The sequence below is a fragment of the Echiichthys vipera genome (genome assembly GCF_963691815.1).
Source record: "Echiichthys vipera genome assembly, chromosome: 16".
NCBI lineage: Eukaryota > Metazoa > Chordata > Actinopteri > Perciformes > Trachinidae > Echiichthys > Echiichthys vipera.
Window position 1 is genome coordinate 14,608,980 of NC_139841.1, and position 12,386 is coordinate 14,621,365.

General features: G+C 39.0%; 1 protein-coding gene across 1 annotated transcript in view; it reads left to right on the forward strand.

Annotated features, from left to right (window-relative positions):
• The window catches only part of LOC310958500 (transmembrane protein 132C), a gene marked incomplete at both ends in the record, with an annotated part of 153,092 nt that overhangs the window by 122,857 nt on the left and 17,849 nt on the right, over nt 1-12,386 (forward strand). The window contains one exon of the mRNA XM_083929472.1: nt 7,212-7,355. Within this exon, the coding sequence (XP_083785598.1) occupies nt 7,212-7,355 (144 nt within the window). The remainder of the gene's footprint in view (nt 1-7,211; nt 7,356-12,386) is intronic.

Genomic DNA, 12,386 nt, shown 5'->3' on the forward strand with positions numbered 1-12,386 from the left:
GGTGGGGGCTTCCGTGATCCATGTAATTGCTTCAATTGCTCAGTTGTGTTGCCCACGTATGCAGAGAGTTAGCTAACCCTAGTTAAAACCCGCTACAAAATGGAAACATTTTGACATCTTGATTGACCAGCACAATCCTACAGAAATAAAAATCATTATTGCTCTCTTCAAAGCCTGAAGACTCCTTTGACAAGAAGAGTAATTTTACCTTAGAGAACACAGGAGTTGGGCTGCACGGTGGTCAGCACTGTTGCCTCACAGAAAGATGGTTCGAATCCGGGTTCAGAATCCTTTTGTGTGGAGTTTGCATGTTGTCCCTGTGTCTTCCCTCCATGTTCCTTCAACAATCCAAAGACATGCACTGTGAATTTCCAGTAGGTGTAAATGTGATTGTGAATGGTTGTCTGATGTCTCAGCGTCCTGTCCATGGTGAACCCTGCCTCACGCCCAGTGCCCATCCAGTCCCCCCAGTTTTTTTTCGTTCAAATAAGTCATCTTCTTAGCAAAGGTGCAGTCAAAAGAGATGCATTTTTAGCTTGCGGCAGAAGATCTGTAGACTTTCTGCTGTCCGGACTGGGAGAATGTTCCATCATCAGTCATGACTTAGTTGAATGACTAGACGTTACGATGCAGAGCGGGCGGTCTGGGGTGTAGGATTTAATCCAGGATGTAAACTGGGCCCGATCCGCTAGTAGCATGATACAAAAGTGCTAGTGTCTTGAAGCGGATGCGAGCAGCTACAGGAAGCCAGTGAAGGAAGCGAAGGAGCGGTGTAGTGTGAGAGAACTTAGGTAGGTTGAAGACCAGTTGAGCTGCTGCATTCTGGATAAGCTGCAGAAATCAGGTGGCATGGGCAACATGTATCTGCGAGTTTGGGTTGTTGCAGCAATGTTGGCGGTAAGACCAGGTCCCTTGCAGTCTTTGTAGGGGCTACCACAGAGTTGTCAGGGGTGATTGTAAGGTATTTGGTGGGAGAGCTGTTTCCCGGAAGAAAAAGAAACTCTAACTTGTCTAGGCTGAGTTTCAGATGCTATGCGGTAACCCATTGAGAGATATCAGACGGACAAGCAGAGATTCCTTACTGCTATATGTGGGGAATGGGGAAAAGTGAGAGTAAGTTGGGTGTCATCTGCATAGCTGTGATAGGAAAAACAATGTGAGTGAAGATTCTTTAGTTGTGATTGTGTGACTTTGGTTAATGCTAGCTGCTATTCTAGGCTAACATTATATTCCATAGCAACTGCCTCAGAGTGCCTATTTTAATGTGAACATTATTATTTATTAATATAAATCAGAATTTAATCCTAAACTGTTGCAGCCTGTTGTGAGCCTTTGTTTAAATACAGCAGCAATAATCCAGTATATTGATTGTTGCCTTTTAGTTCTAGTCCAGTTGCTGTTCACATTGGCATTTTGCAAAAGAAACAATAGATGCAAGTTGTAAACAAGTTATATAGATTGACAGGTAACTCGTTAACTAGACAGTTTTGGTGACTCTTGTCAGCATCATAATTAGTCCATAGACTCACACCGGGAAATCCGACTCCGGTGATTTAAGTATGTAACACTTTACTGATCTTTATGTTTTTATTTATCTCCTCTGGTGTCACAAAGAGTTCACCAAGAAAGAACTGACTAATAAATTAACTCAAGTGATAATTATTAGTTGAGACTGCAATAAGAACTTGTATGTCAAAAACAGCATCTAAGAGAGAAATTGAGCCAAAAAAAGAGATATCAGATTTTGTTGATATTTGTTGACATCTTCAATATTTCTCACAGATTTTAATGAAAAATTGCATTGCAATACATGTAGTTGCACACTGGTTGAATTTCTGATAGATCAGGGGAAATCCCTATACTACTAATTACAAGTGGCAAATGTGTTCCCATGGATACCACCTGATGTTGTACAAATAGGCTGTACATAGCAGCGATTCAGATTTGGTTTTTAACTTAATGCTCAAATCAAACATTCATACAGTCCTGTGGCTGGTTTGTTTATTATTGGGACCACAAAATAGTCACACCCCGAGACCTTCTTTTTGGGCATTTTTATACCAGCGATTGTTTTTGTCCGGTTAAATTTGACTCTGGTTTGTTTCCACCCTTGGTGCGGTTTGTTTGGGCACCTCAAAATGCCCTGAGAGACCAAATACAAAAGAGATGTCAAACATCCTCCATGACCACCCAGTCACCAGATCTCGAGAATCTGGTTTTATACCTTTGATTCCCCGACACCAGTGTCTCTCCTGTCCTTGAGCTTGCTGACGTTAACATACAGTGACTATTCTCTCAAAAGGTGCTTCTGTAGTCTGTCTGCTACCTTACACATCATTCATCCACAACCATATCAGCCCCCACACACTGAGCCCTTTTACCCTGGCTGCACAGAAGCGTAATGGCTTTTTATCGATTCTTCCCTCTCTCACTGTCTTTCTTCTCTTTTCTTGCTCTCTTCTCTCGACTGCAATGAGAGGTTAAGATAATCTGCTGCGTGAGGAGGGAGCCATGACTCGTTTTTATGAGCTGGGCACCAATGGTGCTAGCACTTATGTGTCTTGTGTACGTATATATACATCTATATGTGTGGGTATTATGTAGCATAGTAGTGTGCGTGGGTGGGGGGTAATATTATAACCATTTGGAGAAACAAGTGTTTATCTGCACATGCTCCATGAATACATCACGTATTTCAGCCCTTTATAACCCAAGGAGGGTATTAGGCAGCCAGGATATGCCTGGTGAGAGGTAGGCGGATTTCATGGAAACATAATAATGCCTTTTGTGCCTCATGCGTCACTTCAGCTGTCTCGCTAAATTTCACTTAATTCTAGTTAAGTTATTGTATGCCTGTGATCATGTGTGTATTATATCTGAGCTCACTCAATATTCAGTTCTTTGTTGCTTAGTATATGTCGAAGCTCATTAGGACCTCTCTTTTCATACTGTTCTGGTGTTAATGACTCACTAACTAGAGACACTACCAATCACACATAGATGTATGGAGCACACACATGGAACACTTTAGAGGCCCTTATTTGTCTCAAGAGAAAATACATTCTGTCTGATCATATAATTAAAAACCAAGATGTTCATTGCTCACAGAGGAACAGAGATTAGAGTTGACTGAAGGTCTCAGATGGTGAGCGCTGGCTTTTATAGCATACAATGCTTATACATGGCATTTGAATCTAGTTTGTCATTCATTCTCAAATTCAAGTTTAGAGACAGAAAGATGATATACTCTTGAACACATCAAGCATATATCCACAGGTTTGTATGATATAATCAACACACATGAAATGCATTAGGGGACTATGTACAGAATAGCACTCAATTGCTCAGTCTTACCAGAATACATCATTTCTTCCCCGTCTCCCCTGAACTTCCAGGAACAGATGTTGTATCCTTCGAGTCATGGCAGGCAAAAAAAATCACAGATGCTGTGAGAAAGATTTGTGATAGGCTTTGACAGTCATTTAAAATGCGGATATGTAAGAAAAGCATTGAATTATCTGCTCACATTTTTTCCACCAGGTAGTTTGAAAAAATCCGAAATTCGGGCTGCCAGGTGGCTCAATATACAGAGGCGGAAAGTCCTCGCTGCAACGGCCCAGGTTCGACTCCAACCTGCGACCCTTTGCTGCATGTCGCCCCCCCTCCCCACCAATCAGTCTTCAAAAGAGCCACAAAAAAGGATCTTAAAAGCAGAAATTCAAGGTAGAGATAAATAAATTTCCCTGGAAACCTCAGTGAAAAGTTGCGATTGGACAGCAGTGCTCATTTTAAAAGACCCTGAATAGATGCCTCAATAAAAGCCATGGGGGACAGTTAATAACACTGCCCTTGTCACAGCATAGCTCAGGTTTGTTTGAGCTCACTCTCTGAGATGGTGCTTTGACTGAGAACGGGGAAAGTTCTACTCTGTTTCACTCTTTTTTCTAACCTTTTGATGGTAACGCATCGTAGTGTACTATGGTCCACCTGCCCATATTTTTTCATTTCAATTGATTGGCAAAGAAAAGGAAATTTAGACAGTTTTATTAAACATGTTGTTGTGATTATTTTGGATTTGGGGGGAAAGAAAAAAATGAGAAAGCAATGCACTCTGTACTAAAAAATTGCCACATTCAGTAGAGAGGGATAAAGACAAGCAAATACTCGCAAGCAAATTCTTCAAAGAGTATATAAGAGTTGAATATTGACATTCTGGATGAAATAACTTCCTAACAGCTGAGAGGAGAGAGCTATCAGAGAAAAAAGAAACAAGGTAGAGAAGACCTTTTTGGAATTCCTTTATCCACAGCCGAGCGTTAAATGATGATGATTTTTCACTCAAAAGGAGCATTAGGGTGAAGAAAGAAAGCAAAACAGTGAGGCACCAGTTTGGATGTACAAAGAGCTGTCTGGAGACGAGTTTCCCTTTGCCTTTCAAAGCTTTGTGCCTCTTAGTAGTCTTTTATTGAAACTAAGCTGTGATGAGCAGGATCCACTGTTATAGCATATCCTCTGTATAACCAACACACTGAGAGCTCAAGGATTACCAGACGTTGTCTTAATTGATCTCATTATCTTCTTTCGGCTCTTCTATAAGACAATTTTCAAGTGCTTCTTGTGATATCTCCTTGTAGCCTGCAATTTGACTAAAGTGCTATAGTCAGTTGTTGTTTTTTTAATTCCACTTTTTCACACAGTCTTTTTACAGGTCTTGAGGAGTACTGCGCATGTTTAAAAAAAATGTGGCTTTTATAGAAATCTGATCCGTTTTCATCATTTTTCAGATCTGTCAAATGTCTTTAGACCACTCAGAGGCGCCGCACATGCAAATGTTATAATTATTATAGAATAAAAACTATTCACTCACTTCATCTCCCAGCACAAATCACTTTATAATACATTTATAACTGACCATTTCTTTATCATTTCATAACTCAAGACAGCCTACTTTCAACAGGTCAGATAGTAATATTCAGGTGGATGATGATGATGAGGAGATGAAATAGAGAATGGTGACAGCGTGCAGACAAGAGACGTAGAGCGATGGAGACGGAGGACAGCTCAGCCCCTTCAAGTAGCCGCAGTGCCAAATGCAAGACGTGGGCAGAGACTGCTGACAGTCTGGTGCCTGCAGTGGAGAAAGGAAATGAGAGAGAAGCAGCAAGAGACGGAGTGACAGCATTTTCCCTCGTATTGCATGTTTTTGCAAAGAATATAATAATTAAACCCATCGGACTCATTGTACAAAGACCTTAAGAGTGATTTATTCAGGTCATTTTGAAATGTGCATTTCACCCCTTAAGTGTAATCATATTTTATTTCACTCTAGTCTTTATATTTATATATATAAAGCACTTTGTAACTCGTGTTTTGAAAAGTGCTATCATGGTTTCTGCCAGTGTATTGTAAGCACAGTTCCAAGATGGGCCTAAGTGGACTCCCTGCGGGGCTTAAATATGGGGGATTTTCATAAATGTATTTTTTCAACAGGAATTTTAAACCAAGGAATATACTTAAAGGCATATCTCAGTGTGTATTTGTGTGCGTGACGTGAGAGAGAAAGGGAGTTTCAACCACTCACACATAGTCTCTCAGTTCTAGCATTTTTGGAGCCCAGGGCGAAATCTGATCAGGGTCAGATAAGCATAGTCAATAGGTGATGCCTTAGTGGACTCACTTGTTGCAGGCTGTGCTCTAGCTGCACATGATGTAAAGGCAAATGTCTCTCCATCAGGAGCTACAGTAGTGGGTGAACATAGGGATGGTGGTATCATTTGCGCAGCTGCAGGCAAAGACAGACATGCATGCAAATAGTTATATACCACTTGTGTACACATGGGATAAGATAGATTTCAGGGCTTTCTGCCAGAAATCTGCCAACACAAATTAGGCTGAGAGAAATCTAATGCACTGACATGACAATGTATCTTAGTCCTAGCAAGACAGCATACAACTATATTCCCATAATATGGAGTATTACTTTGATAGTTATTATCAACATAATATGTTCCTGTCAGTTATATTAGCTTATTGCAGATATATCAGTATCAATAAAGGCCGGACCCGAATAATAGACTATTTGGACATATTTGTTCTTTGGTTAAGTATTTGCTTTTTCAAGTTTGGTATTTCAATATTCGTGTTGATGTTGTTTTTTTAATAACACAAAGGCAGCTAATTAAACCGAAAGACATGTGTTGCAGCACAGTGTTCATATTTCAGTTTAGTCTTAGCTGACATAGTGGCCAAACAGTGAAATTACAACTCTCCCTGTCGGTCACGAGGTAACATTGGGCCAAAAAAGACTTTCCCAATTGACTAACATGGCAAAAGATATGTCTGTAAATTCATGGATACTTCTTTTTTTTTGGAGTGTCACCTCACCAAAAGCAAATTAAATGACTTGTGTTGATATCAGAATTCATGACCGGAGCCCCGCCTCCAACGCTTTATCCAGTTCTCTTAATGCATCACTGAGACAAACAACATATTTTATCATAGAGTAATTTTATCATAGAGTAATTCATCAACCAGAGACCACTGACAAGTTTTTTTGTTTTTTGTAAAGTATTGGCAATTTTCCAGCCTTTTATTCGATAGGACAGACAGGGAATGGGTTGAGAGAGAGGGGGAGACATGAAGCAAAGGGCCTTTAGGACCTTCAGCCTCTTTACATGGGGCAACTGCTCTAACCACTCAGCCACCGGCCGCCCCAAGTGATAGTTTTTAAATGTAAAATATACTCAGTATATATCTTGGTGACAATTCTTTAACAATCAAACTTTAGGGATGACATATTATTGTGTATTTAAGGCTGTCACAATACCAGACTTTTATAGTGGTATTTTTCATATATTTATATATATATATATATATATATATATATATATATTAACAACCTGCACACGGTGTTGGTACAGAAAAAGGCACTGGAGCACATACCACCACACTACACTTCATTTTCTACTGCCATTTCATCTGTTCAGCCTTAGGTTGAAAGTCTGATTGTTCGAAGTTCGGCTTTTATTATATCTCAAACCTAATATTTCAAACGTCGCATCGAAAAAGTCAACTTATTGAAACTTTTCACAGCGTAAACATAACAGTGATATGTGAACTTTTTGTCAAAATAGAATCTGATTAATTTAAAGTCTTGAATAAGACTCAGTAATGCTCTTGTTTCATTTGTGTCTTTCTGTTTTTCCTTGCAGGACACTGAGATCCTCAACACAGCTGTCCTCAACGGGCGAACAGTTGCCGTGCCAGTAAAGGTAGTCACCGTGGGGACAGACGGAGCAGTCTCTGATGTGACAGAGTCAGTGGAGTGCAAGTCAACAGATGAACAGGTTATCAAGGTTAGTGGGGAATGTGTTTTAACAGCTGCTTTTTGTTTTAACTTTTTTCTAATATGTCTTTATTGTCTTTTCTTTCGCGTTTAGCTTTCAAGTGGTATGTGGGTGAGTGAGCAGAATGCACAAAGGTAGTTGTAGTGTAGAAGTGGTTTGTTCACATTAGTCTAAGAAGCAGGTGCTGAATTTATTCCAGCAAAATAGGGCATGGCTTTTTCTTTTTCTTGTTCTGTCAGATGCCAGAAATTGAGAGTTTCTCCTCAGGTCACAGATCAATACCTGGGAAATAAAAAAAAGAACAAAAAGAAAGGAAGGATTCAGCAAGGCTGTTGAAAGGTAACATTTTCCCTGCAGTTACGCTTTTAGATATGTGCTTCTGTGCCCAGTTATAGAGACCTTCCTCAGTAGATCCAGACTCATGAAAAACATGTATTTTTGACCCATGTAGACACACCATCATAGAGACAGGATATTTTTGGAATGTCATTTTAAGATGTTAGCTTCGTGTTTCATGTGTAAATTATGACACCAAGTGAATAAGAGAAAAACCTAAATTAAGAGGCAAAGACTGACAACATGAGCAGTGTTTCTAGAGAAATCAGGCAAAATATATATTAAAAAAAGTCGCTCTAAAAGAAATAATGCTTGTTTTAGATCATCTTGTAGGCGGAAATCTGTTTTTCCTCATCTGATACGGGGGAACAAAAATTTCAAGAAGACAGCATGTCACATTCATATTAGAGAAAATTGCTACTCCAATCTCCCTCTGCTCATTTCACTTGCCTCCAGTGAATGTTAAAATAGTATCATTCAATCACATATACAGTGTTATAAAAGCATAGTATCAGTCAGGTCATTTCATAGTCAGCCCATTTGTAACTTCTTTCCAATTACCAATAACATGACTTTGACAAACTATCAAAGGTGAAAAAAATGTTCACCCTGATTGATTTCTTATCTTGAGCAAGTTTCAAATATCTGCAAGATAGTTTTCATTGGTCCTCTGAAAACTTAGGTAATTTACTCTTACCCCTTATTGAATGTGTTGGGAAATTTGTTGTTAATCAAAAATAATACAAAACCATAGTATGATAGGTAAGTAAAGATGGTAAATCAACATAGAGCTTTTTACCGTGGCAACTTCAGATATAATATCTGCTCTTCAACTTGTCCCTGTTGTATTATGCGAAAGAATAAATGAGGAAAAAATGAAGTGAAAGAAATGACCTGTTTGTTCTTAATTGCGAGTATGTGCAAGAGGAAAATAATAGTGTTGCAAATTAAATCGAGGAGCTGATTTGGTGCGTTTCTGTGTACCGTACATGCATATCAGAGAGAAGTGAAAAAGCAGATCTCTCAAAGGGTTTAATTATCCACAGAAGTGGTACCACACATTGTGACGCTGACCTCAGTTGCGTACTCCCCAGCCCACCCGTCTAGTTTTGGAAGAGTAATGGGTACCCCCTCCTCTCTCCACTCGTTTTTTCAAAGGAAACTCAAAATAAAACATTGTTTTGATCAGGAGGCATCGTCTCTCATTGTTTCGCTGAAACTTTAAGAAACAAGTCGCACAGACCATTGTGACCTTGCTCTAAAATTACCTCCAAAAAAGCAACCCCAATCCTAAGATTGTAATAGGGATGTGATGATACCAGATTTTGATATCACAATTATTGTCAGGGGAAATATCAGATTCATGGTTTTCACAATAATTACCATTGAATGTATTATTCCACACTAGGTCAAAACTAGTCTAGTCAAGCTCTAATCAAGTCAGCTATCCTGGAGTTCTTAATTCTAGTTTTGTGACATAGCCCTCGGGTAACTCCTATCTCTGGAAGATCCCTAAAGTAAACAGCAACACATGTTGAACTACTGCAACCGAGTTTAAACTCTTTGGGTCCAGCCTAGTTTTACTTAACTTTTTTTACTTGACTCCGGCATAAAGGGTTGGATGATTATCTAGACTTCTTAACTGCTTGTGTTGCATATTCGATATCCATCTACAACTCCCTGGTGATTTTTTAGATATTCCAAATGGTCCTATGCTGCCAATTTACCGCACTTTTTTGGCAGACATATGACTAGACTGTCAGCTCCCTCTAAGATTTTTACAGCCCTTTTTCTCTTAAGATATATATATATACACACAGTAAATAAACCGCCGCACACGCACACTTGTTATGTGACCCGTGAGAGGAGATTTTACCCCCCCCCCCCACACACACACACACACACACACACACACACATGATTGCAATAAATTTTCCACAGGGTAACAGTGCAGGAATCCAGACACCATATATATCATAGTTTCTATGATTGAAAGGTGAAACAGTGATGTTATGTAACTGTGGTTATGGCAAAATCAGTAAATCCTTACATCCGTAAAGGACCATATTGGTGGTTTTCTTCATTTTACCCCACCACTATAAAATATATCTGTTATGCATTACCAATGAATCAATTTTCAAAGCGTACTATATGTTTGTTGATTTCAATAATTGAGTCATAATAATCAACACAATATTAACATCATTAATATCAAGTTGATAATTGCTTAATCATTAAAGTTATTTTTAAAGCAAAAATACAAGCAAAAACCATTCACTTGTTCCAGCTTTATAAATGTGAAGATTTAGTGGTTTTCTTCTATGACAGTAAATCAAACATCTTTGGGTTTTGGACTGTTTTTCAGACATGCTGCCTTGGACTTTGCAGTATTCCGCTCTTTTCTGACATTTAACAGACCAAATGATTAATCTATTAATTGAGAGAATACTGTAATCAGCAGATTAATCACTGTCATTTTGGCCTGCTCTCTCTTGTAAAATGATAGCTATCATTTGCTCTAATTAATTGCCTAACAAATTGATTCTTAATGCACATTGACATAAACATACGTAATCTTATCACATAAAAAGTTGCTTGACGTAGCTAATCTATCATACAAAGGCCCTGAAGGGTCCCAGTGGGAATTTTTTTTTTCCGAACCACTTTCATTTAGTTTCAGTATTTTTTGTATCACCCCTGATCCATACGAACAGTAAAGGTTAAGTTCAGTTATGAGACACTGCCAGTTTAGGGACATAAAGGATGATGTGACACTTTACATGATGCATTCATTGCCCATTACCTCCTCTCAAAAGACTGAGCTGTAACAATATACAGCCCAAGGCTATGATAATGGTTCATATCTGATGCATTTATGGTGCTCCGGAATGACTACTGTTGTTACAGTGTCTATTAAATATAGCCAAGAAAGCAGTGTTGAAGAACGAATGAAAGACATATTACTAGATCTGGCAATATTGCATGGGAATGCAAAATTTATTGCAAAGGTACAGGGTAGTTTGAGAAAGAAAAAAACTGTGAGCCTCCAGGGGAACTGTACTACCACAGTGAGCACTCTGCCTTTTGTTTATATTCATTATATTTTTAAAAGTTACACTATTGCCTGGCAGGCTATTGCTAGCGAGCAGTAATAGATCATTTGGTCACACAAGTGAGTGCAGAGACAAGTGCAGGTTTTAAAATACTTCCCGTGTGCAGTGCAGCATGATCCCTAATATAATTCACAGTCGACCTGAATGAAAGTCCATTCTGTTGTGGATTTACCTGCTCTCCTCTGTTGAAATGCTCTATGAGGTGAATGCCTTTCAATGCCAGTTGCCTACTCTCCATTATCATTAGGCATACACAGTAACAAGTGAGGCAAAGAATTAGCATGAATGAGTGGGCCTGTGCTGCTCAAAACAAATATTGGCAGAATGTTTTCATCTAAAATTAAAAAAAAAAACTGAAAAGAATGAATAGCAGGGGAATGTAATTATGTTTATTAAAAATAAAACAACTTGTGATTTCAATAAATAACCCCCCAGATGTTTAGTTCTTAAAAGGCAAATTGATTTTAAAATAAAGTGAGGGCAAATTGTAAGATGAATCTTGACGAATGCAATCAAAACAAGCAAGTGTTGTAATATCCTGTTTCAACATGAGTTGTACTCGATTTCTCTCATTGTATCACAGTGATGCAGTGCCCTGAGGTGTATTACATAAACAACTGAACCTCACACCAGGATATACTTTATAGTTTTCTTAAGTCTATAGTTTACACTGATAGAAATTATGGGGGGTAGTTAAAGAAATCTTGACATCCTGTAGATGTGGCCACAGCAGAAATGTGCCAGTACAATGTGAGTGTCAAATAATCCACTCTCTCAGGGACTAGACATTTTTAGTCCGTTAACATTTCAGTCATAAACTCACCCATGTATGCCTCACTCTGAATTGGATCCTGTGGTGTCCTTATCTGTGTTTGTGCGTGTCACTCTGGATTAATTCTGAGCCTGCATGATTAGCAACACAATGGATTGTTTCCATGGAGAGGTGACATTGATTTGTGTTTGGTTTTCGTGACACATTCATGGTGATATATTATTTCCATGCAGCATAGAAGATGTCACTTTCAAGATTATTACAATAAGTGATTTCTTTCTCAAATGAAATCTGTATGAGCTCTGATGCCTTGAATAAGGAGAGATGAAGATGGATCTAGAATGTAAAAACAAAACAGAACAACACTAGAGATTGAAAGGTGGGGATGGGTTGACATAAATTGAGTTCAGCATCTGGGTGAGAGACGGGCAGGGAGAGGGAGAGAAAGTGAAGACGGCAAAAAAGAACAAAAATAGAGGTGAAGCTTGAGAGACTCAATGAAGAGTGAAGTGGATTTTTTTCAGCTCACTCCACGGAGGGTTGCCTTTGGAAACCCTGCACATTAGTGCAATGACGTGTATGTGCATATTCCTGTTTCTTTTCAACCTGCACACACCTCCCAAACAGAAGCGCATGTTTAATATGTTGAACACCGCACTGTGTTGAAGTTAGCCTGGCAACCTGACGAATCTGCTGAGTTCATATTTCATTTGCTCTGGCAGGTACGTCTGGACCCTGATCCAATTTAAACGGATTTCCAGTCAGCCAAGATCCCGGGGAAGCCAATCACTACCGTTTTATCTCATGTCGAGTGGGTTT